Source organism: Leptonychotes weddellii, chromosome 8, assembly GCF_054177405.1.
Source record: "Leptonychotes weddellii isolate Sample4059 chromosome 8, ASM5417740v2, whole genome shotgun sequence".
Taxonomy (NCBI): Eukaryota; Metazoa; Chordata; class Mammalia; order Carnivora; family Phocidae; genus Leptonychotes; species Leptonychotes weddellii.
Window position 1 is genome coordinate 115,305,741 of NC_138376.1, and position 26,764 is coordinate 115,332,504.

The 26,764-nt window shown below is 42.5% G+C and overlaps 1 protein-coding gene across 6 annotated transcripts in view; it reads left to right on the plus strand.

The window, feature by feature from the left end:
• The window catches only part of UST (uronyl 2-sulfotransferase), a 331,541-nt gene that overhangs the window by 271,363 nt on the left and 33,414 nt on the right, over positions 1–26,764 (plus strand). For 2 of the 6 annotated variants that reach the window (XM_081829135.1, XM_081829137.1), the window contains 2 exons: positions 19,108–19,387; positions 20,961–22,131. The exons of 2 other annotated variants lie outside the window; for them this stretch is intronic. In XM_081829135.1, coding sequence (XP_081685261.1) covers positions 19,108–19,387; positions 20,961–21,060 — 380 coding nt within the window. In that variant the 3' untranslated portion in view covers positions 21,061–22,131. Of the gene's footprint in view, positions 1–4,354; positions 5,597–19,107; positions 22,132–26,764 lie in introns of those variants that run through there. 2 more of the 6 variants (XM_081829136.1, XM_081829139.1) reach the window with 2 other exon arrangements.

Below are 26,764 nucleotides of genomic sequence, written 5' to 3' on the forward strand. Positions count from 1 at the left end.
GACATTTAAAGCATTATACAATCAATTCGAGATTGTGTGCTATCAGTAAGCAAGATGCACTTTGAGAAATTTGTAAAGTTAGTGACATGTAGGTGGGAAGTCTATCTATAAATGTGCATGAATCCTGCACAGGATATGAATCTTTATTTTCACCGGATGATCGGTTCTTAAACTTTTGAAGGAGCATAGCTTCTTGAAGTCTTGATGTCTGTAATTGCAGGAAGTATAATTTATGCACTAAATTTCAATTAAATTTAAACTTACATTCTTTTGTTTCAATTAAGAAGATCAGCATTTTTCCATTTGAGTGGCAGAATACTGACATCCAAAGAGAACAGATTTTGAGGAAAAAACAATAATAACAACAATAATAATAATAGAAATTGTTGTAATGGTTAACATTTAGTGGGAATTTATTGTGTCCCAGATATTTTTTAAGCCCTTTAGATGTATCATTTCCTTACAGCCTTATGAGGTAGATACTGTTACTTTGCCCGTTTCACAAATAAGGAAACTGACAAATTAGAACAGACTCCCACTGTTCCTAGGCCACTAAGCTGGTCGTTGGCAGAGCCAGCACTCAAACTCAGGCCTGGGTTTTTAATCTCTCTTGCTCTTAACCACTCTACTGCTTCTGCATCTAAGGAGCAAAAATAAAAAACATAAAGATCTGAGATGGGGTAGTTAAGAAAACCTACGATTCTAGCAAATTTCATTTCGCTAACTTCTCAAGAACCCAATGTTTAGAAATTCTGATGAGATGATGTTCATTGCTATTCTAGATACATTACTTTGTTTCATTTTTTTTCTGGGAGAAAGACTTGAATAGTTGCAATGACTGAAATTGACTGCTTTAATAAAGTGCTTGCAAAGACCCAATCTGGTTAACAGTAAAGCCATTTGCTTCAGCGATGGCCACAACTTTGGCTTTCATAAGGATTTAATGAATCGGGGAATGGAATTTAAGAAAACAAACAATCCAGGGAAAACTGCTTATTTTTCTAAAACAGCAAAACAAAAATGGGGATCCTTTCCAGTCCAGTTGCTGCAAATGTTTGTTGGGAGTCTTAAAAATTCTTAGAATATGTGATTTATCAATATAGAACAAAAAGGTGATTAATGAGCACTTCTTTAAAAACCTTTTTGGGATCCTATCACTGTTATTTTAATTATTTAGATAGAGAAATATTCTGTGGTGTGTTTGCAGTCAAAATTATAGTGAGTTGACATTCAGTAACATTTATTTTTAAAGTTGTCTATTAAAATATATATTCTACCAGAAATAAATATGATCACCAGGTAGTGAAGTCAATTTAATATTAATTCAGTCTTGTTAGTCTGTTCAAAAGAATTACTGGCTTTCAAATATTCTTACAAAGCCCTTTGTCACTTATGAATATCATTGAGCTATGATTAAAGGTTGTGAATATCAGTAAGCTGGAGAACATCTTATGCCAATGTTCAGGGCCATATTTTTTTTCTCTTAAAATTCTAGCATTCTGACATTTGCTCTGTTGATCTTTGTGCCTATAGACCCAAGCTCATCTGTGGGGGTTTTCCATGACAGTTATGGAAATGACAATTCATTATCTGCTGTTAAAAGGTAGAAGCTTGGAAATCAACTGATTTCAGCATTTGACAGTATAAGTCAACTTATTAATGGTATGTAGGAAAAAATAGCCATTCATATGTCTATTCAATGAGGAGATGCACTAATGGATGAAATTATATGGAACTGGAGACTAATTTCTTCCTAAACATTCTAAGTGCTTAGAAAGAATTATGTGCTCAGTTGCAACCATTAATAAAGAATTGGATCTAAACACCTCAGGAAATGCACAGAGGGCATGATGTCTAAAAGTCTTTGGGAATCACTGCTGTACTATTGCTTCAAGGCGTGCTGTGAGTGAAAAAGTGCAAAAATTGGGACTTATGTCTAGTGTCCATTTTGGACAGTCGGTCATGGTGTCCAGAAATGCAAGCACAGGGACTGTCAGCCTGAGCCTGGTGGTGATCACTGCCATGGACTTGAGAGACGGAATGCTGGCATGCCTGTCAGGATCCATCACCCATGCCCAGGGCTCTCGCAAAATTTGAGAGCAGGAATGACTCCCTGTCCTATTCTCACCCCATCCCCACTACGCCCAGCAGCTCCCCACCGTCTACTGCTTCGGACTTCGTGGCTTAAAAATGGAAGGAGAGAAAGACAAGTTCTCATGCTCCAGAAGGTTTTATAATGTTCAGGAAAGGAGGGTGGGATTAAATCTCCCCCCAAAAAAAGAGCCAAAGAGCTTTCACTAGCCTCCAGTTCTTCATTTTATTGTCACTAGTAAAACCCAAGAAGTGACGACTGAGTTAAATGGCATTAAATTAGAATTTAATCTTTTTTGGTAGAAATGGTGTAAACGTTTTCAAGGGGGACACATTAGTTCCTATTAGCATGTTCCACAACCTTTGATATTCAACCGCATTACCTCCTGGAGCTCAGAGCGCCTTGAGGTCATATGAACACTAGCATGGTCTTTACAATCTCTTGAAATTCCAGATACCATGTACATCTTACACGCTGCTGTCAGAGGGGACACCGGTACTTAATGGGAAAGCTAATAATTGCATTCAGGTCTTCTTTTTAAAACCTGCGTGTTTCGGTGGCATTTAGTAGATTCATTTTGTAATCTAAGGAGGGCAGTTGGCCAGTAAAATAAGAGAAAGGTGAAGTGGATCCGTGGAGCTAGCCAAGACTTGAAATAACGTTATTTCATATTATTCTTATTTCAGGTACATTATCCAAGGGGTCAGAAATTGTCGTTGGCTTTTTCATTTTTCCGAAGAGAATTGGCGGGGAAGGAGGAATGTTTTAAAACTGAACCAGGCCTCCTAATTCCTCTGTCTGAGAACCCACAGCCCACACAGAAATTCAAGAGATGTGTTTAGTGAGGGAGCTCAGTCCCTCAGCCTCTGAGCTATAAGGATTGCAGACAGTCCAGCCAGGAGGTTACCTCAGCATAGACCGAGTAAATAAATCATTTGGTAAAAGCCATTAGAGAGTAAAGGTTAATGGAAAGTCATAAATCAACCAGCCTGTCTACGTATGGTTTTGCTAGAATGTAGGAGTAATTCGAAAGTTTTCAAATATTTCCTTAACTCTGTATGATTTGAAGAAGAGGACTATGACATAACGAACCAGTTTCTGTTATTATATCGAAATGAGATGAAACCATAGTATAGATCTAATGCCAATTCGCTTATTCAATTTTACACAGTTAGGTTGTTGTTTTTAGAACATCATGAAACCTCATTTCATGGCCCTATAAAACTAGAATGTAATGGCTTACAGCTTTTCCGTTTGTTGATTTTTCTCCTTCAAACATCTTTGATTTTCCATCCTTTGAACAAATTTTTAGAGAATGTCTTGAATGTCATGCAAATGATCCTGTCCTCCTGCCCCCTCCCCGACCTGTCTTTAAAGCCATTTCTGAAGTGAACCCATCCTGACAGAACCTCATGATACCTATGAGCGCATTTTTAAAAACATTAGTACCTCCTCCTTGGCCGCTTCTAATCCCCAGCATGGCCTTTCCATCACTGGTAGATTGTTTCTTTTTAGTACCACCCCCCCACCCCACCGCCACCTTATCTAAGAGGAAGGGCTGGTGCGCAATACACAATGTCAGGTTCCTGTGGCATCAGAAGTTTCCTGGCAACTGTCCTCTCCCTTCCAACCAACATCCCAGATTTCTGCCTTTTCTCTCAGCCGTGGGCCGTGGAAGCTCAACTCAAGACGTCGCCCCCAACCATCTTCACTTAGAGCTACTGTTGATCTAACACGTACCCCGTGTCAACGTCCCTCCCTTTTTTTTCTTTCATAGATCAGAATAAAGAGCTTAAGAAAGAGCTTAATTTTTCTCATCAGAAAGAGCTTACATTTCTCTTCCTCCCTAATAAAAACACCCCTCCCCAAAGGCAATTAACCATTTAAATATCTTCTCTGAGAAACTTGTAACTTCTATTGCCCGCCATCTTTTATGGGCAAGTTCCAGTGACAAACACAAGTTTGTACCACAACCGAATCTTTCAAAAACATATTAAAAAACAAATTATGTTGTTTTTGCCAGATTACATTTGTAAACTTTAATATGTCTGGAACCTTTATACGGTATTTCAATGTTCATATCAAACATTTGCCACTGTTCTTTAAAGCAGTAGCCAGGGCACCCAAGCATTTCCTGCCTCAGATGGCCCTGGTATCTACTCATATGAGCCCATCAATTTCAAACTTTCCTTAATTGAACAAATGGACCCCCCCGCCATGCAAATGGACAGGTTACGGTTTCATCTTCTTGTTCTTTCTTAGGGTTTTGCTTCAAGCAAAAGGCACTGGGACGAGTCTATAGATATGCACCCTGTCTTATAGAGCGTGCAGTTGAAAGCCTGAAATCCAACAGGGAGAGAAGGAAGAACCAGGACTGTTCATTTACATCTTCCCAAGACCTTGCCCTACCAGTGTGCTATAGATCGCCCAGATGAAGTCAACTTGATTTCAAAATAACATTGCAAACTTTCCCAGTGGAATTGACAGCATCCTTGGAACTTCATTTCACACTTTCCTGACTTGGGAATGGTTATTTTGAGTAGCACCTCTTAGTAACCTGCCTTTTTAATGCCTGGGCAAGAGGTTAAATATCTCACTTATCTACATGTTTGGCCTCCATAAACAGCTACTTCATTCAGAGCCCCTTCAAGCGTTTATCGAAATCTCACCATGTTTGACATTCCAGAGAAAACATCCAGGTTGCTGGTGATAGGGACTCACCTTGGCTTTACTCATCAAAGCTGATCATCATGATACATACAATGTCAAAACAACAATAAGGAAATAGACTATATTCCCTTAAAGATAATGTATCTAGAGTGAACAATACAAAGGGAAAAAAACTAGGTACTGTGGTAGCCCCATATGAGTTCCCAGTTCATAGAATCCCAAGAATGAGCAATAATTTAATCACCATCATTATAGACATCACATGGTATAATTTACCAAGAATTTCTTGCACATTAAATGTTCTACAAGCAAGTATATTCCCATATGAAGCCCTGTGTATTTTAAGACTTAGTAAGTTAGGTTACGGTTAGATTAATGTCAGGTAACATCGAAGAAAACGCCTTAAAGTTTAGGAAAATTGCATTACATGAATTTCAGGATCTCTGACAAAAGAAAGTAAATCCTGCCTTAAAGCTGTCAGAATTGAAACCCTTATCAAGCTATGAGAAGAAAGTTCATCACCCCCTATCGAAAGCTGCCATTTATGTGAGGGAGATAAGAAAAAAGACACATGATCACTTATGAGCAAGGTTGTTTATCTCATATTATTTAGAGTCATAGAAACTAAAGAAACAACTCCGTAATCTAACAGTAGCAAAACAGTTATATGACCTGGAAGGCACTGCAAAATATGACTTGGAATAATTAATGCCATAGGCAAATGCTTATGATCAGTTAAATTTTAAAAGAATATAAAATTCAATAAACAGTATAGCAAAGATCTATCTTACACTACGCATACATAAATAAGAAAAAGACTAAAAGGAAATACATTACTATAGTAATAAATGTGGCTTAATTTAAAGCCATTTTATCTTTTTAATCTTTTTCCAAAAAATTCACCCTCTATTATTTGCATATGTGTGTATGTACGTACAGGTAAGCGTATGTCTCTATATGGTATGTATATATTTATGTACATCATAATCAGAAAGAAAATGAATTTTTAAGTTGTAAGTTCTAAGAATTAAGTTTAAAGCTAAAAGCATATAAAGTCCCCAGGAACTTTATGATAACCCTATACATTGCCAGATAGGTAGCTTGATCTATATGAAACATAGGAGAGGAAAAATAATGGAGCAACATCTTAAAATGAGACAAAGAACTGTCCTGTGGGCACTTTGCCATCTTTGGAGTGCCCAGAATGACCATGGGTGTCAGCAATTGGCTTCAACATCATCAGGACTAGATTTAGACAACACAGTGTGATTCTGAGGGCCTCTTTCCTGTCAAAGGAGGTGTGTGTGTGTGTGTGTGTGTGTGTGTGCGCGCAGCATGCGCGCATGTAAGACAAGTAGCCTAGACCTGCTAACACCATACAGACTGTGAGGGATAGAAAGAAGAAGAATCTTGCATATACAGTAAAAGCAGAGCTTATGGGATTTTCAGATGCCAAAGAAACTTAGAACCACTGGGCTAGTGTTTCTCTTGATGTTCTTTGTTCAAGTAAGTCCATTTGATCACGAGATCCTTATCACTCCCCGTGACATGATTCCAAATAAAGTAACAAAAGTATGAGAAGTAACAAAAGTGCATTTCTCCATAATTTCAAATAAAAAATGCATTTGCGATGAAGAAATGCATTTTATTAATAATACCGTAGTAAGTCTTCCAATAAGGTGCTTTTCAGTAGATATTTTCCAATATCTTGGTTCAAGTGTTGCTGTGAAAATAAGCCCTCTGTTATTGCCATTCTCATGCCCAAGCCAGTATTTTTTTTTTTAAAGATTTTTATTTATTTATTTGACAGAGACACAGTGAGAGAGGGAACACAAGCAGCGGGAGTGGGAGAGAGAGAAGCAGGCTTCCCGTGGAGCAGGGAGCCTGATGCGGGGCTCGATCCCAGGACCCTGGGATCATGACCTGAGCCGAAGGCAGACGCTTAACGACTGAGCCACCCAGGCGCCCCACCAAGCCAGTATTTTAATGGCCAAATGCTCTGTTGGGGAAAGTGTGCCTGTAATACTAAGGTTGTATGCACTTTCAAAGAAATAGATCTGCTTTTTGACCATTTGGGTCATGATGCCAAAGTTGGGGAGCAAAGAAATGGGAGTAAATGGTCCTCTGCCCAGTGAACCAGGACAGCAAGGAGAGTGGGGAGCCAAAGCCAGCAGACCCCAGTGGGCACTGAGGCAGCCCCCAGGCAGGATTACTCAACAGCACATGCATGTCCGTATCTGAACAGGAAGGGATACATTCTGATGCGTCTTCCAGTTTTGACATGGTTCCTTCCAAGCTTTAGGACCTGAGTGTGATTGGACAGCTCCTGCAACCAAATCAGCTGGGGTACTAATAAAGAATGCAGGTTCCAAGGGCCCCATCTCTGCAGGTGTTGGTCTGCCCAGGTGATTCATTACACATGTTTGTCCAGCCAAGTGTTCACTTGGCTCGACAGAAGGACACAAAGGCAGCCCTCAACGCCCACTCCTTTTTGGTCCAATCCCCGTTTTCCTCCCTCCTCTTATGGATGGGATTTTCAGATTGGGAAGTTGTCAGAAGGACTGTACATCTGTTTCTCTCTTTATTGTTTACTCTCCCTCCTGGAGGAGAGAGCCTGTGTTTCCGGCAGTTAGCAGTTCTCTTGTTCCCTGGAATCCTGCTTGGTGCCTAGTAGGTGCTTCAGGAGGATTTGAATGAGCCAAGGCACGCCGGGTAAGAAAATTACTAATATCACTCCCGCCCCCTCCCCCACCCCCAGATTCTGAGGATACGTAGCGTGGAGTTGGAACACCCAGGCAAAAAACTTGGAAACCCCTCCGATGGGCCACCCTCACCTCAAGATTTGATGAGCTTAGAACCCGACCGTGCAACGTTTCCGTAAAAACATGCCTCCTTGCAGGGTTGGCCGCGGCCATTTTCCTTCCCAAAGGGGGCCAGTGCCCTGGCTTCTGTGGGCCCTCGTGACCCACCCCACACAGGCCAATTCCTCTTTCTTCCTGGTTCCCTTTGTGGTGCTCCTGCTTCCAAAATTCAAAGCAAATTGGAAGCATTAAAAAGGTTTCATTTTCTTTCATCAAAGGGGCCTAGCACTTTCAGGCATTTAAAAAAAAAAAAAAAGTTACTCATTTAACTTCCCCTTGGCTCCATAGAGAAAAGGTTCTCTTGAAATTCAAAGTGAGCTCAATTTATTTTTCAATTAATTATATTTCCAGATCTAAAAAGAAGATTGTAAAAAAGAACAAGAAAAAGGGGGAAAAAAAATCCCTCTGTTTACTTTACCAACCCCAAGCACCGAGTCGGCCATGAAGTGCTTTTTGTTCTTTTCTCCCCTAATTGCCATACCTCCAAGAAGCTGGTCTTAACATGCCATCGATCATCCGCAGGGCACATCAAATGCCGGCTGGCTCAGCCCCGCGCAGCGCTGCTCCCCACAGAGACACACACTCATTTCCGGGGGAGGCAGCGGGCAGGGAGCCGCTCCTGTTTGAACGGTGTGGCCTCCCTGTAGAATTCAGGAAATGAGTTTACCCTATCTGTGACAAACGTCATGTTCACACAGTTGCAAGAGCAGCCGGCTCGATGGGAGGCTCTGCAGCAGTGGCCCTGGGATGTGCACGCACCCTGCTGTCCCCCACACTCCCCAGTACCCCAGCTCACCGCACCTGACCGTGGCCTTCATCATACCTGTCACCTGAGAATGCACGCCTCAGCCCTTGTGTGCTGGACATTTCCGAATGTCATCTACCCTGAGATTAGGAAACCACACGTTTTTTAAACAGAGGGCTGCTTCTAACAGCAGGGCCCCTGGGTTGATTACCCCTCAACTCCCCCAAAGCTGAAGAGCTGATGCCTATCTTTTGATGATGCTTGTTTGTTTTTTGTTGTTGTTGTTGTTGTTTCCAGTGGTAAAATTTGGCCCCACTTTGGTTGTTACTCAACTTGTATGCATTTCTTGCACATAATCTCTGCTGGACCAGGTTCAAACAGGGCCAGATTGATGGGCAGAGGGGGGCTTTGGTCGGTATAGAGTGTGCATTCCCTTAGATCAAGGGAAGGAATGTCCACACCAGCTCAACATCAGGACAGACTGCAAGCCCGTGGTGAGATTTGGTTATTTTGCATGTGGTTAACCATCTTGGAGGTCATAAAGTGAGGCCTCTGTCCTCCAGTGCAGCAGCTGGGTTTACACAGTATTTCTAGATTGTTTATTTTGGCCCAGAGCCAGGGCTACATCGTTTTTCCATTATGCCTGTTTGACAGATGAAGAGAGGTGGGAAGAGGGACTTCAGGGGGCAGGTCTGTGATTTCCTTTTTATTTACATTAGAGGGACTTTTGAGAGTTCTGAAGATTTTGAACCAGTCCAAACATAATGTCAAGGCAGTGGAGGTAGAGAGAGCCACTACTTTTGCAAAAATGTCCAGATCTCAGGCAGTCAAGCAAAATCCGTTCACGACCTCAGCTTGAGGCCGTGTTGGGGGCATTGTGCCTGCCACTGCTCAATCTTGCATCCAGATGGGCTACTAGTAAATGATATTTATCATCACATTCAAAATGTTAACCTCCCAATGGTTGCTTAGGAGTGCCTTGGGAGGAGCAGTGAGTTGGGAAACTGAGGCTTAATGCCTTCGCTGGTATATGTGTTCTGCGTGGACGGATGAGATTGGTGCTGAGTGAGGGTGCATGTCCAAAGGCGCTATAGAACTTTTCCTTTGCAGTCCTTTCCCTGAGACACCAGCTTTCCCGGGATCCTCCCCATGGCCTGCCCTACGTTCTTCCACCAGGGAGCATTCAAGAGTGGTCAAGGAGCCCCCGTCCAGATTACATCCACAGCAAAGCCCTTGGAACTTGGGTCAAGTGCATGGGATCTGATGAATGAATGATGGCAAATTGAGTAATTGAACAGCGTTAATATAGCAAAAATAGGTCACATAGATGTCTTGTTGCTCCAATAGTGTTTGGGTTTCTTTACTTAGTGGCTGTAGTAAATACTACATGTGACATATATTCATTAGCTACAAGGTTGTGACATATATTATTATATGTTCCTACATAGGTATTTATGTTCGTTGCCTATGTCCCTCATCACAGTATTTCTTAAGCTTCACTAAGTATACGTAAGCCATCTGTCACCGTAAGATAGCATTCTCCAATAAAGTGGCTAAGAAAAGCTTATACCACTGCCTCTCCAGAGCATCCTGTGATGGCAAACCCCTGTATCAGCCCATCCTAAAGAAACCTGATTTCTAGAAATGGAAAGTTTGCTCATGAAGGACCCTCCACTAAGGAAAGAATTTAGCAAAAACAACACAGGTACAGTCAAGACCAAAATTTGCCCTTTGGGTTAATCCAGTCTTACAGATGGATTTAACATACAGCTTTCAAATCAACAAACTTTTATTGATGGTCGTTATGTGCCAGGCATGGAGCTGGGTGCTGGGGAGCTAAAAATGAAAAAGATACAGTCTCTTTCAGTCTGCATACATTTCTGCTGGCTTGCAAGTTTTTCACCAGATCCTCCCAGACTTACCAAAGCTTAGACTTAGAACACTCAAGCCCTTCTTTTCAACCCATCCCCTTAATGCCAGAATACACACCAGGCAAGGAGAAGTGGGTGGTTATAGATTTCCACTCAATCTGGAAATCAACAGCCAGTGATGTAGCAGAAGGGCACTGGGCTGGGAATCAGAAAGCCTGCTTTCTAGTCTCAGGACAGTCACTTACTGGTCAGACAAACTTGAGCAAGTCTTGTGACCTCTCAAGCCCTCGGGATCTGTAGGTGAAATGGGTTGATCTGAGGGCTGTGTGAGGCGATGAGGGGCCACGGGAAAACACACGAATCCACGGAGCTCTATGCAAAGAAGGGCATGCTATTCTGATGAGCTGTGCGGAGACAGTGAGGTAGGGGAAGGTTTGAGCTGTTTATACCACTATCTATAAAGCTTTAATAATGCAGAAAGCTCACTCAACTCAGCCGTCTCCCTACTGACTTCAGTATCATCTTGGGTTTTTTTTCTCTACTGGCATTGGGTGACCAACTATAAATGTTCATGTTATCGGGAGTCAGCAGTATAAAAAGGACCCCCCTTCAGGGCCATAGTGACTCTGTAGGGTCTCTACTACCACTCCTCAGGGAGAGTGGAGTCTGGGAGCCTAGAGAAGTCTGTCCCCACCTAGTCCTGACTCTGTGGTGACTTTGGACATGTCTATAAGGAAAAACAATCTTTATTCTGCTATTGAGATAAAAAGATCAGAGGTTGGTTTTTGTTGGTTGGTTGGTTGGTTGGTTGGCTGATTTTCCCTTCTGATTATTTCACAGCTCAAAACCAATGCCTACTTTGAGGAAATCTTCTGCAATTATGAAAACAATGAAGGGAAGTGTTTGGCCACTCCCTAAAAGTAAATAAGAAAAATGGGGAAAAAAATCAAAAACATCCTGAAACCACAGCTTCTCTTTGCTAAAACGTATTGATTAATTAAATACAGGAGCAGAAAAACATGACTTGGCCAGCACTATCATTCCAAAAAGGCAACTGGACCGCAAAGCTAAACACGAAATTATAGACCCCAGTGAGAGATGAAAAATCCCAGATGTGAGAGTAGGCTGCTTCCTGCTAAGGACCCAGCATTCATGGGTCTCTTGGGCATTTTCTATTAAGAACATTCAGATATTGCCTTTGTTCCCACTTAGCTATGTCCGCACCTCACAGGCACAACCAAGTCTTCTTTGGGTCTGACAACACCCCCTTCCTTCTGTTGGCTTCTTTCACTCCCTCACTGAGCATGGATACAGGGCGCTGTGTGTCCCTAGGTGCTGAGCTGTGGAAGTACAAAGGTAGATGAGGGCCACCCCTCTCCTGGGCACTCTCAGCATAACAAGCTCCATTAGGAGAACAGCTAGATGAAATGGTGGGGATGTTAGGGGGAAAAAATCCAGGGAACATTTTTTAGAAGTTTCATAGTGCCTCAGAGGCCTCCTAAGAGTTTTCCATCTTTTGGTTGAGACACACACACACAAACCTGCCCCCTACCCTCAGACTTGCACACACAGCAGATCTTCATGGTCAAATAGATAGTAGTTATGAGAGACCCAGCTCCATGCAGAGTATTGTGGAGACAAGCACATTAGGCTGGGTTTCTCCACGAGGGATTTCTGACCAAGGAAAGGAAATGTTGACACCATCGAACCAACCAGAATGAAATGCCCCATTCGCTCCCATCACGAGCGGGCTCCTGAAGAGGGATTCTCCCCTAAGACTGTGAGCCCCATTTAGCCATAAACAAAGTGAGGGGTCAAGGGCCTGGGTTTAGTCATCGAACTGTCCGGACCCAACTTCTGGCTTCACCACTTACCAGCTGTGTGAACTTGAGCAAGTTATAAATTCCAATGTCACATCTATAAAATGATGATAATAAGAGAGCCTCCCTCATTGGGGTTTTTGTAAGGATCGAGCGCGTGTTAGAATTCTCACATTCTTCGCACTGAGAAAACGCTCTCAAAAATGCCTATTGGTGATGAAGCTCATGATGATAAAGTCCCATTCCCTGCTCATAACTCCCATGTCTGGTGCAATATGTTATTCAATAAATATTTTCAGAGAAAAAGAAGGAAGGCAACATTGGACACAGGAATGAGGCCTACTTGAAGCCTTCATTTTGACATAGAGTACTTGCTTCCTAGGTTCATGAAAGCCAGAATTTCAAAACCTTTAAGCAGAAGGATAAAACCCAAATTTTTATAGCAGCCAAAGAGGTAACATAAAAGAATGAACTGGCATTTAGGGGCTGGAACAAAATGGAGAGCCCTGGCCTCTCTCAAGGATGGAGGTGGGCAGCCATACTCAGCTCTAGAAGAATATTGCCTCACTTTGAGAGAAGCCAGAGATGCAGATTTCCATGTGAAATAGACCAAGTCTTACAACTAAGTCAGTTTCTAAAAAAAAAATACCTCACAGACCAAATAGTATAGCCTGCCCGTCAGATCTCAGGCTGCCTTCTTGCTGTGCCTGCTTTAACGAAAGGAGCCCTGAATTTGTCTCCTCCTTTTGAAATGTTAACCAGTGGGGACCAGAGACATGAGCCCCTTGAAGTCATCTCTCAGTTCCTGCTAGTTTCGAAGGATGCTCATGGGGTACATCACTTCTTGATGGTTACATTCTACAGCGTCTGCCCACCTAATGAGGGCTACTTCACTTCCCAAAGGATGCTAATAATAAGTATGGATTCTTAAAGCATGATTGTTTTGTGACCGAAATAAGAACAGTCTCCAAAAAATCCTAACAACTTCCTCTAGAACTGCTATTATGGCAATCTGGAAAGAGGCTGATTCCACAGTTCACGTAGCTTTGTTTTGTTTGGAGGGAAAGTCTGGCGTTTTACAAAAACGTGGGACACTTAGCAATGGAATGACTTTTCCATAGCACTGATTACTGTATAGCAAGGCACATAACCATATGTCTTTGAAATGTGATTTTAAAAATTCTCAACTAACTATAACAGAGCAAACTTCCCTCTAGTCTTTCCATGTGAAGGTGATAATTTTCTACAGGCTCATGAAAGCTTCACTGGTTATGGCCCAGTATTAGTGGAAACCTCAACATGAATGGAGGTCCAGGCTCAGATTCCAGCTCTGTCGATGACTTACTAGCAGTGTGACCCTGGGTAAGTCATTTAATCTCCAGAGCTTTTATCCTCCCATCTGCAAAATTGGTGGTCAGAATACCTCTTAGCGTTATTGAAAATATTGAAAATCTGAAATACAATAACATGCCTGTGGACATCAAACAAACCTCTAATAGATGTCCATGTCAGTGTTGGTTGAGTTTGACCTTTGTTTCTCCTCTCACAAAACAAAATTCTTAATTCTGACCATGACACCATCCTCTGGCAGTATCATTAACCTTCCTTTGAAATTTGGCAGCTCTGTGGAAAACAAAAGGGGTGGGGAGAAAGGCTGTAATCATTTCATATAAACTTTTGGTTTTGTATCCACTGCAGTATGAAAACTGAGGGTAGAGGGTTGGATGACACCACCAGAGAGTAAGGAAGGGGTAGAGGACGGAGGCTAGGCCAGCATCCGGGAGCACTAACGTTGAAAGGACAGGCAGGGAAAGAAGTCTGGGCATGGGAGGTTGAAAGGGAGCAATCAGAAAGAGACTAGAACCACCTAGTGCTCATTCAATGTAGCTGCTCCTATAAAAATACACCATGAGGGATCAGGGTTAGCTGGGACTGTCACCATCACTTGCCACATCAGCTAATTAATGATGTAGACATACCCTGGTCCTTTTCCCTTGTGTTTGAATGATACGCTGTTACTTTTGACAGAGGGTTACCTGCTCTGCCCATCCACCAACTGGCCCGTCCTCAGCTCTAGAGGAAAGCATGCAGGGAAGAGAATCTGGCTGTGATGAACTAGCAGTAGCTTTATAGCAATTGACCTAGTTACCTAATCCTAATCAAAGAAGGAAATGTTTAACTCCCTCATGCTATCATGTTTTTAAATCCTCCAACATTTTAGTGATTTGGTGTTAATAACCGTTTATAGCAAGCCAACATTTTACGTCCAATTTATCTTGAAGACTCGTCTAAGAAGTTACCTGGTTCTAGGATAAAAATTCAGTGGACACTTTTCTTGGATCATTTTGTTGTCAGTGATTACACTTGCTGTGTATTATTTTTAGGAAAATTGTGTTTTGACCTTAAAGAGCTTTGAGGCCCTGCAATAGAGCAGATCCCAAATGACTTATTTACAAAGATGTAGGCTCCAAGATGCTTACTCCTTTGGGTCTTCCCCCAGAACAGGGCAGGAGGGCCTTCTGTTTAAGTTCCACGCACTGTTAGCCCCTCCCTTTTTCATAAAATGTAAATACAAGGCCTTCTGTCTTTGCTGTTGCAATGTTTATGACTACACACCTGACCAGCACATACGATAACTAGCTCCACTAATTATCATTTATACCAGGACTAGTACTTACTAGAATAAACAAGATAAATGAAAGATTGTAGAAGGAAATGCAGTCTTGATTTCTTTAAGAAATGATTTCCTGAAATCAGGGGTCCTTAACAGATCCATAAATGCCTAAGATATTCATATATGAGCTTCTAGAAGCCCATATACTCTCCCTGTCTTCCTGAGCATGTACTTTAATCAGGTTTTCAGGAGGGTGAAGAACCTCTACTCTGGAGTATATTCCCTGATCAAGCCTGAGTAGAGTACCTGGGATGTGCCACTTTTCTCTGTCACCCAGGAAACTCATAGCTGAATATACATGAAGGATGTTATTAAAATGATGCTAATTTTGTTACAGTTTTTTCTTATGAAAATTCACACAAGATATTTCTCCATATTTTATAACTAGGAATAGATGTGAATAGATTGTTTTGAATGAAGAGCAGTTCACAATGTTAAATTCTCTATTGGTTGTTAGAAAGTTTAGGGCCAAACTCTCAACCCACCTGCTACCCAAGTGCTTAGGACTTCACAGTGTGCATTTTGTGTTACTCTTTTTTTTTTTTTTAAGATTTTTTTTATTTATTTATTTGACAGAGAGAGACACAGCGAGAGAGGGAACACAAGCAGGGGGAGTGGGAGAGGGAGAAGCAGGCTCGCCGCAGAGCAGGGAGCCCGATGCGGGACTCGATCCCAGGACCCTGGGATCATGACCTGAGCTGAAGGCAGTCGCTTAACCAACTGAGCCACCCAGGCACCCCAGCATTTTGTGTTACTTTTAAAATATATTTTATTTATTTATGAGAGAGAAAGAGAGTGTGCCCATGAGATAGAGAGCATGAAGAGGAGAGGGGCAGAGGGAGTGGGAGAAGCTGACTCCCCGCTGAGCAGGGAGCCCCACTCTGGGGCTCTGTCCCAGGACCCTGGGATCATGACCTGAGCAGAAGGCAGAAGCTTAACTGACTGAGCCACCCAGGCACCCCATATTTTATGTTACTTGATGTTGGGGTTTGAGGGACTAATAAATAACACCCATGTCCCCCAGCCTAAGTTCTAAACTAATTAAGAAATAGACACTGGAGACCGACAGGTGGAGATCCAAATGTCAGCTTTATTACCAACTCAAGCTAGGTGGGAGAATGCAGCCTATGTGTGAGGAGAAGTGGGCTGGTCATATTCCATCCCGACTTAAACAAACTTGCCCACCAAGTCACAGGCATGGTTAGAAGCCCTCCTTCTCTGCAGGAAGGTGTGAACTGTCGGTAGACAGACACACTCTTTCCAGAAGGGATGGCCTCTCAACCCCTTCTCCAAAATGCAGAGAAGCCCTTCTGGCCCTGGTACCTGGCCCACCTCCCTGAACGAGGGGCTGGGGCAAGAAGCAGGAGCAGTACTCTAGGGAGATCTTTCCAAATGGCGAGATGGAAGCCATTACCCCCAATACCGAACTTCTGACCCTCATTCTCCCTTTGCCCAGTGTCCTTAACTATTTAGCTCTTTGCAACAGATACATTTTTGTGAAGTTCTTCACATTCTTTTTGGACCAGATTGGGCCATATATGTCAACTGAAAAAAATTTATTTGAAAATCACAGGAATCCTAATATTTTTTATGGTATGAAATAACAAAAGACCACACAACTTAGAGTGCTTCAAGAGGAAGGGATTGTAGGAGTCTGGAAATGAGTGAATTATGCTTCTTGCACCTTTCAGTGTTTAACTTAAAATGCTTGCGCCTTGCCTGTCTTTAATACCAATTTTTTAAACTCTGTATTTTAAAAACCCAAAGGGATATGCATATTAACATGTCTCACCTCAGATTAGCTATAGTTAATATCTGCAAAGAAGATAGACATTATAGAATGTTCTGTCATAAACCCATTTTATTTTATTTTTTTTTAAAGATTTTATTTATTTATTTGAGAGAGAGAGAATGAGAGACAGAGAGCATGAGAGGGAGGAGGGTCAGAGGGAGAAGCAGACTCCCTGCCGAGCAGGGAGCCTGATGCAGGACTCGATCCTGGGACTCCAGGATCATGACCTGAGCCGAAGGCAGTCGCTTAACCAACTGAGCCACCCAGGCGCCCTGTCATAAACCCATTTTAGAAGAGACTATGCCAGGGGCGCCTGGGTGGCTTAGTCGGTTAAGCATCTGCCTTCGGCTCAGGTCATGATCCCAGGGTCCTGGGATCGAGTCCCGCACTGGGCTCTCTGCTCAGCGGGGAGTCTGCTTCTCCCTCACACTCTCCCTCTGTCCTTTCTCTCTCTCTCTCAAATAAATAAATAAAATCTTAAAAAAAAAAAAAAAAGAAGAGACTATGCCAAATTCTTTAACAAAAATTCTGGAACTGATATGTCCAAATATGTATTGTACCTTGCAAGAGACTCAATTGGAAAAGTAATACCCTTATTTAAGTGAGGCCATTATTATTCAGAGAATTTCTTCATTAGAAAGGCTATTGGAAGCTTCAGAAAGTATCTCAAACAGCCTAAAAAATGACGAGTCTTTGTCCTGTCAGGTGAATCTGATTTTGGAAGCAGCCATTTGGAGCTATGTTCAGTAAATAATATACCTATTCAAATTTGGTGACAAAAAGTTTTAGTTAAAAATAAGATGATAAAAGAAACTACGGCAAATTTTCATGATCTTGGGTTTGGCAGTGGTTTCTTAATATAGCACCAAAAGTATAGGTAACATAAGAAGAAATAAATTGGTCTTCATTAAAATTAAAAACTTTGTTCATCAACGATAACTATCAACAGAGTGAAAAGACAACCTACAATTTGGGAGAAAATATTTGCAAATCATATACCCGATATATATGCAGAATATCCAGAACATATAAAGAACTATAACTCCACAATGAAAATTTAAACAATCTAATGCCAAAATAGGGAAAGGACTTGACTAGACATTTCTTCAAAGAAGATATACAAATGGCCAACAAGCACATGAAAAGATACTCTGCATCATTAGTCATTAGTGGAATGAAAATCAAAACCACAATGAGATAACAATTCACACTTACTGGGATGGCTGTAATTTTTTTAATTAAAATAATAATTATAGAAGAAGATTTGGGGAAATTAGAGCCTTCATACATTGCCAACAGGCACGTAAAGTGGTTCAACCACTGAGGAAAACAGTTTGGTGGTTCTTTAAAAGTTAAACAGAGAATTAACCACGAGCCTGCAATTCCACTCCTAGGTATATGCCCAAAAGAACTGCATTCAGGGACACAAACAAGTACTTGTATATAAGTGTTCACAACAGCACTCTTCACAATAGCCAAAAAGTAGAAACAACCCAAGTGTCCATCAATGGATAGATGGATAAACAAACTGTGGTACATCCATATAATGGAATACTGTTCACTCATAAAAAGGAATGAAATACTGATAAATATACAATGTGGATGAACTTGAAAACATGAAAAACATATGGTACCTGAAAAAGCCAGACACAAAAGGGCATACTGTATGATTCCACTTACATGACGTACCTTAAAAAGGCAAATGCATAGACAGAGAGTAGATTAGAGGTTACCTGGGGAGGGTTATAGGGAATTTAGTGGGTGCAGAGTTTCTGTTCAGAGCAATGAAAGAATTTTGGAAATAGTGGTGCTGATTGCACAACATTATTAATGCCCCTGATACGTACACTTTAATAGGGTTAAAATTTTATGATTGATATATATATATATATATATGATATATATATAACATTTCTTGTTAGGCATTACATGTAAAATATATAGAACATTGTATTATTAGTCATTAATATAAAACTAAGCAGATTTTAGTTATAACTGACCACAACTTTAAAAGCATTCAAAATTTACAGCAGTTAACATTGTATTTTAAGGAGTCTAGCAGTTCTTCCTTTATTTTTCTTGACAAATGCCCTGTGGAAATAATGAAATGCAAACAGACTTTATATCAAATTAAACTCTCAATAATGCATATTAATACCTTAAAAGAAAAAACAAGATGGTTAGAAAGTGGTGAGAGCTTTTTCCCGTGCTTCCTCCTGAAAGTAAAGCCCTTGATGTGTGGGACAGGAAGTCGAAAGGGAAACCGGGTAGATTCTGCTGTTCGGGAGAATGTGTCATTTGTAGATAACTGAATTGTGGTCAAATTGCATAGTTCACATCCCGTGCAAAGAAATGTCGGATCGTTTATGTTTAGTCAACTAATGTTGATATTAACACCTAGAATATGGTGAAATCTTTCTAAATAGGGCAGGGAACCCATTTTTCCCTTCTATTCTTTGCGCGCTCAGTTTGTTCTCAAGGAGCTGCCAGTCTTAGGCTCGTCATGCACGGCTTCGTCCTTCCTCCTTTTGAGCGAAAGCATTAGAGATGACTATTCACGTGCAACCCTGGTTCTTTTCCAGAGCATAGGAAACTTGGAAATATGACTGTGACCGTGAAGAAGACTGTCCCCTCCCCCGAGGCCGTGCAGATTCTCTACCAGCGAATGAGATACGAGTATGAGTTCTACCACTACGTCAAAGAGCAGTTCCACCTGCTGAAGCGCAAGTTTGGACTGAAGTCCCACGTCAGCAGGCCCCCTCTGAGGCCCCAGTTCTTTATCCCAACTCCCCTGGAAACCGAGGAGCCGATCGATGACGAGGAGCAAGATGACGAGAAGTGGCTAGAAGATATTTATAAGAGGTGATGCCACACTGTGTTGCCTCCACCAGCTGTATCTCCCTTTTCCAGAAAGTTCTTTTGTGGGGGGGAGGAAAAGTCCTTAAGGGACTAAATTAACGCTCAGCTGCATTAAAAAGAACAAAACATGCCCACATGTTGGGGTCACGGGGAGATGCCCGGTTTTGCGGGTCTCACTTGTCTGACTGCATTGTGTCTTCCTGGCTCCTTGGGTCCTGTCCCAGGTACACTACATGGCTCCATCACAGGGCATCCCATCATAACATAGCTTTTCCCTCTAGCATTTTGAGAGGAGGGGGAGAAATAGAGCCCACAGCCCAGGAACTTATCATTCGTAAAATGACTTGTAAAAATATTACCTCAGTGGTAGGACACATCCAGACTTAACTCTTTCGGTAGAAAGACAAAACCACTTCAGAGACCAGGGAATCCACTCTAGAAGGATCTAAGAGGAGAAGCTAAGACTGATAAGGACCTCAAAAGGGAGGACGCCCCTGGATGAGTGGTTTCCGCCCCCGTGGGTAGAATTCTGCCTCTGGTCCATCTCAGGGGACACTTTCACCAAGAGCAGCGTAGTTATCTCTGAAAGAAGTCAGTTGGTGCCACACCCCCAGCCCTTCCACAGCCTTGGTACCTTTCAAGGTCAAAGGCCATGGCAAGCTCCATTGAGACAGTCCCTTTCCAAGCACCGTTCTGACAGATATCAAAGCAGCGTAGCAGGGAAAAGAATTTGTTTGCTGTGTAAGGAAGACTGTAGGCGAGACAGAGCAACTCTGGAGGTCACGTGACATCAGGAAACTGGTATGGTTGTGTTCTTTGCACCCAGTATGAAACATCTCTCTCCCCAGCATTGCTTTCACTGGAAACCCAGGAACCAGTTTAGCTCTGGCATTTGGCGGCTGTGGGCAGAAGTTCTAAGCCTGACCACAGACGATGCATAATCTACCAGGCACATCCCTGGCCCAGTTGGGTCCACAGTCACTGGCGTCTTTCACCTTTGGTCCCTTGGGAGGTACCTGGTTTTAGTAAAAAAAAAAAAAAAAAGGGGGGGACGTCCTGAGTTCTGCTCAGGCAGCTGTGAAACCACAGTCCCATTTCTTAGGGAAGCAGGTCTCTCGTGAGAACCTTATTAAGACATTAAGAAGAGAAGAAGCAAGAGCTTCTGGTAAGAGTCTGCCTGGCCAGCTCTCTGAATAGGTGTCTCCCCACAGAGTGGTCTGCATAGCTGTTGGGCAGTTCCATTGCTCCAAATATCTCTTCTCCCCATTTCTCTCCCGTCATCTGCCACCTATTCATGATCCCGTGGGTCTTCGGCTTCTGAACTGTTTTCATTGTTAACTGCTCCCTCCTCCCCAGCCCTGAATATACATATATCCCTGGGTGGATAACATACAGCCAACCGAGAAGCAAGGGTGCAGGTGGTGATGGTAGGCAGGATACTTGCATCAGATTTTGTCTCCTTCATGGTTTTTCCCCTAGAGCCAGCCCTTTCAGAGCACTAGCAAAGTGTGAGTTGGGAACACTTAATAGTAAATAAGACTGACTTTACACAAGCTACACATTTTCTACTTTTCAGAAACCAACAAGTCTCTCTAGAGTTTTTTCTTCGTTCACTAAAATTGGATGGTAGCCAAGATATAAAGCAAGTCCTTTGGAACCTGTCGAGTGAGCACTAAAGCTACTTTATCATGAGATGTACTGAGAAGGCTCCGCCCCACAGGAGTCCAGCGAAGGCTGGGACCACAGAGGCACAAAATCCAGCATTTGGCCACTGGTGGGCCTCCTTTCTGCCTCAGAGAACTGGGGCAGAGATGTGCTTAAGAAAAATTTTCTTAGAAGAGGAAATATCCTTTGTCCTGTTGAGAGAGGCCAGGGCCCTACCATTAGGCCTACCTTAAAAAGCAGCACAGAGAACCGCTGTCCTATTGAAAACAAAAAACAAGAACGACAGCCTGGTACACGGTGAGTCATTTCTCTGAAACTGCATATAAAGAATGATAATTAGTTCACACACTGTGCAAGCTCACTCTCTGAAAATAAAATCGAATTGGCTTCGTGGTCTCTCTTTGTCAGAACATCAGGACCACTGGTCATGTTAGCAATGCATCATCCTCCGAGTTCACACGAGCACTGGGTGTCCAAAGGCATTTATTGTCAGCCGTGATCCTGACAACATCCCAGCAAAAGATGCTGACGGACTCACTTGCAGGGCCTTACTGTTACTCCGTCCCAACAAATAGCCTCTACGTCCTGAAAGTCAAGGCACTTCATCAGTTTATTGGCACACATAACAACATTTCTTTGGCCCTGAGCCCAACGCAGTTTGTACTTCATGAAATATATTGTACATTTTACATAGTTTAATTTAAAAAATACATTTTAAGCTGGTTGATCTTTGACTGCCTTATTTATTATAACCTTTCAGCACATTCCAAGGTTTTAGTTACTCAGGAAGGAGTTAATTAAAATGATTTTTATTTTGGTCTGATGGATGTTTTTTAAAAGGAAAATTATTATTATGAACCTTCAGCCTACTTTCCTTGAGTGCCGTAAAAGTGCTTGTAAATCTTTTTTTTTTTAAGAAGAAGAAAGAAAAAAAAATGGTGTTTGACATGGATGGAAATTCAAAAATATATATGGAACTGAAACATTAGCTTAGCTAAAATAAAAGCAATCCGTGTTTGAGATGAAGTGTTCCTTAACTTATTCATTATCCATATAAATAAATGAGTATAAATAAGTTGAAATTTTTTTTTTCCATTCTGTTGATAGCTGAAAATAAAAGTGCCTGCCGTTCTTCACAGCGCCCTCGGCCTTCTTAATTGGCCAACCTTTTTCCATCAAGACGTGCCTTTTTTAGAAAGATGTATTTTTTTTTTAAGTCCATAAACTCTATTCTTATGATTGGATGACATCAAAAAGCTGGCTGAAGAAATGAACTAGAACTAGGCCTTCATTCATCTGGTTGTGTGTATACAAGCCCGAGCAGCTGACTTTACCCCGACGTGTCCTGGTTGGTTTGGTGTCGGGGTGGTTCAGCAGAACCCTCAAGCCCCTGATTGCTGGTGTCTCAGCTGCACATTGCTCTAACACAGGCAAGGAAGGATACGCCACACCACGCCTCTTAGCATGTATTCTGATCTCTTTCTCTGACAGGTAGAGCCCCAAAAGCTGGGTGATTCTCACCTCCCAAGCGAGCAGTTTTGATCCAGAAACACTCTTCTTATGAAATCTCACAGCTGCATCAAAAGGGGCTTGCGGGGACACCTGGGTGGCTCAGTCGGTTAAGCATCTGCCTTTGGTTTAGGTCATGATCCCAGGGTCCTGGGATTGAGTCCCGCATTGGGCTCCCTGCTCAGCCAGGAGTCTGCTTTTTCCTCTCCCTCTGCTCCTGCTCATGTTCTCTCTCCCTCTCAAATAAATAAAATGTTAAAAGGGGGGGGGACTTGCAAGAGAGTCAGGGAGTCCCCAAGCTTTCTAGCTATCAGACACCACGTGCCAACTACATGTGGCTATTTTGTAAAAGGAAAGAATCAGGATCTTGGTACTAGACAAAAGAAAAACCTATTTTGGTAATAATATGCTTTAAGTAAGAGTCTGAGTCTTAAACAACAAGTGACAAGTGGTTACATTTATCATTTAATTTGTTCTGTAACTTGGTCACATGATGTCTGACTCTGAGTGATCTTTAAAGACAAAAGTACTGAACAAAACCTGGACCATACCCCCTCTGGACTTGCTTTGTTTGGTCTGAGGTTCTTCATAAATGTGCTGTTACCTGCAAGTTCATCCAGTGAACTATTTGGCTTTAAATGAAGGTTGTGGATAACGGTAGGATTTCTCAGAAGGCAGAGTGATGATCCATAAGCATTCAGGACAATTGTTCTGTGGGTCAAAATTATGAAATTCTCTTTTAGTAAATGTAAAGAGGATTTATTTTACTAAAATAACTTGCTTCACATCTGGTGATGAGGAGAATAATTTTTTTTTTAAGTATGTTGAATATCCTACAAAGGAAAAGCCTGTTTTAGGCTAAAACCAATATTAAGAGTCTGTTAAGAAAAACACATAGAACTTCTTTCACAGCTCAGAAAATTCATCTTGGCGGAGCTCAGTGTGTTAGGGCCATAGACTGGCTTAAACAACAGAAATTTATTTTCTCACACTTCTGGAGGCTAGAAGTTTGAGATCAAAATGTTGGTTTCTCCCGAGGCCTCTCTTTTTGGCTTGTACCTGGGCATCTTCTCTCTCTGTCTTCACATGGTCTCACCTGTGTGCCCCCTTGTGTCTGGGCCCAAATTCTTTTAATAAGGACACCATTCATCTTGGATTAGCGCCCACCCCAATTCCTTCATTTTAACTTGAAATTAGCCCTATAGAGACCCTATCTCCAAATACAGTCACATTCTGAGGTGCTGGGTGTTAGGACATCAACATATGAGTTTTGTGGGGACACAGTTCCTCTCAGAACACCCAGATTTTAGCAGAGAAGTTAGAGCAGAGGAACTAATCTCTGACTAGGAGAGAAGCGAGCCTCAAATCACAGACCCCTCCGACGGCAGTGCGGCTCAGCGGTCATCTGGCCCTTGTCCTTATTTTATACGTAAGGAATTGAAGGTCCAGACAAATACAAGATGCAAATACATCACATGTTAACTTTTTCCATTGAGGGTTTGATTAACTTTCGAATATCAAACAAATCAAAACTTTAAAATGATGATCTAGCCAAAGTCCCTCTACTGACCTAAATCCGGGATGGAAAGGATAAGCCACATCCGGTACCCCCTGCCTCATGGACGCCGCACCCCCCCCATGTGGCTCTCCTGGGAGTGGGGCCTGTGGAACCCCCTTCCACAGAGGGAGACCCTAATCACTTAAGGCCTCAGAGACAGATGTCGAAATCAACCTGTTTCATTTTAGATGTTCCTCTCTCCTCAAAGAATTTGGGCTACATGTTGCCCCTCTCAGATTATAGAGTTTTCTTTCTCTGAAAAAGCAAAATGAAGATTCACGTTCTACTTCTTGTAAGGAGTTTCAGAAGGACCTCAAAAAATAAAGTCAAATGCAGCTCATAAAACTCGTGGCAGGCGAGTGTAGACTTGCCCCTGGAAACCCGGAGCGAGAGAGTACCCAGGCCCCGAGCCCTCCCCGGCCTCTCCCCTCGCCCACCAACTGCTTCCCGCACTCGAGAATTCCTTTCTGCGTAGGCCAGGCTTGGCTCGCAGCTCCCAGGCCTGCAGATTCCCAAGGAACACCCGGGCCCACGGGTGTTCATGGGTCACAGAATTGTGAACTGACCCCTTGTGCCCTTTGGCTTTCAACTTGTCAACATGGGGATTCCCTTAGGAAGAGAAAAAAAGAAAAGGAAGGGAAGAAAAATCACCGTGCAAAGGAAAAATGTGAGCTAAGTTTTTCCTTTGGAATCTTGGCGTGTGCGTTTAGCTATCTTCAATCTGGCTTTCGCCAGACACTGTATGCTTCGAGCAGGCATGGAGCAATCTGCCTTATGCTGTGCTGCCAGAACATTCAGACTTGACCTGTAACATGCCTCCTACTCCAGTCCTGAGCAGAGACAGCCGTCAGGTCGGCCGCGCCAGACGCAGCATGCTGGCTGCGTGGGGCAGCTAGAGAAGCCTCGAGAACCAGGAAGCAGAGCTGCTGGCTGACAAGGGCAGACGCTGCACACCAGTGAAGTCCCAAAGTTCACCTCCCAGCTGCTCTATTTCACTGGGCGCTGGAGTAATAAGTCACTTGACCTCTCCCTGCCTGAAGTCAGCCCAGCTGGAAAATAGGAGGTCCATTGAAAACCAAGAGTTGCTTCTGGAATGAACTTTGTCCCCCCACCCCACCCTCCACCACCATATGCTAAGAGACTGAGAGCCACAAGCCTTTAGGGGCTGATGAATGTTCGTTTTCTCCACAAAGTGCTCTGTCCCCAGCAAGAGAGCCTATAGTACACATAATTCTAGGTCCATCCATGCCCCCAATCCCTCACGCCTGCACGTGGTTCCACCTGACCTATCACTGAGTCCATGGAAAGCAGCCTTTGGGAGATGCGAAAGGAACCAGTATGAGTAGGCACATTCTAGTGGACACGGGTCAGTATTCTTAATCTGTGCCATTATTCAAGGCAAACCACTTTATGGATTTCCAGTTTTCTCTAACATTCTCTTTGGGAGGAGGTTGTGCGTTACAGGAATCCTCCCTAACTCACAGCTTCTAAATACAGGCATCTTCTAACTTCTTTAAAGTACCCTGCATATCTGTGATCCTGTCCATGATAAAGAGCCTAAAACATCCATGTCAATTAGTACAGGGTACGCACAAGAAAAGTTTTCGTAAAGGTTGGAAACCCAGTAGGATGGGGTACTGTACTTTTTGGCATTTTATTCTCAACATGGCATCACTACTCTGACATTTTGGGAGAAGTGTGGCAATGATTTCGTGGGCTGGTGATGTATGCAGCGTGGTCGAGCCTTCTGACTCCATTACGGGACTGCCATTAGAGGACTCTAAATCTTTTGTGTTACTAATTTTTTACTGATCACAAACTTCTTTACAGCCACCCTATTTGCTGCTTATATCGAATTTACCATCTCCTTTCCTCCTCTGGCATACTTTCCTATTTGCTCTCCATCTTTGATTGAAAGTTAATGAAATTCTAATCCAGTGCATATTCCCAAAAGATAATTCATGAACCAGGTGTGTGAGATAGGCATGAAAAAAAGTCCTTGCGCTAAACAAGTTGGAAAATGCTTTAGCTCAAAATGTCACACAGTACAGTGGTATTTTAAGAGCACACTAAGGGTCTGGAAGAATACTGCAGTTTTTAAAAGTCAGCTTATCTTGGGGCACCTGGGTGGCACAGTCGGTTAAGCATCTGACTCTTGGTTTCGGCTCAGGTGGTGATCTCGTGGTCGTGAGACTGAGCTCCGTGCCGGGCTCCACGCTCAGCACAGAGTCTGCTTGGGATTCTCTCTCTCCCTCTCCCCTCCCACTCGTGCTCTCTCTCTCTCTGTTTCTCTGAAATAAAGAAATAAATATTTTTTTAAAAAGTCAGTTTATCTTTGTCGAACCCCACATTTCTCAAAACTATTTGTCATGAAACCTTTATGAAGTTAGACCTATTAATAGTTGTGGAACTAGTGTTCTGGAGATTACACTTTGAGAAACATTGCTTTAATGTGTCATTTTCCCCCCATTGGAAGAGTTGCTTTCCTTCTGCTATGGTTCGATGTTTGGTCTTCCAAGTGGCTCATGTATCCTGCTTGAGGAAAATGTATTTGCAGATAATTAACATTTTGATAGATAGAAGGTGGGGGCAAATAACATTTTTAGTAAAATAATGAACAAGGAATCATCTTTCAGTTTTGCTCATGC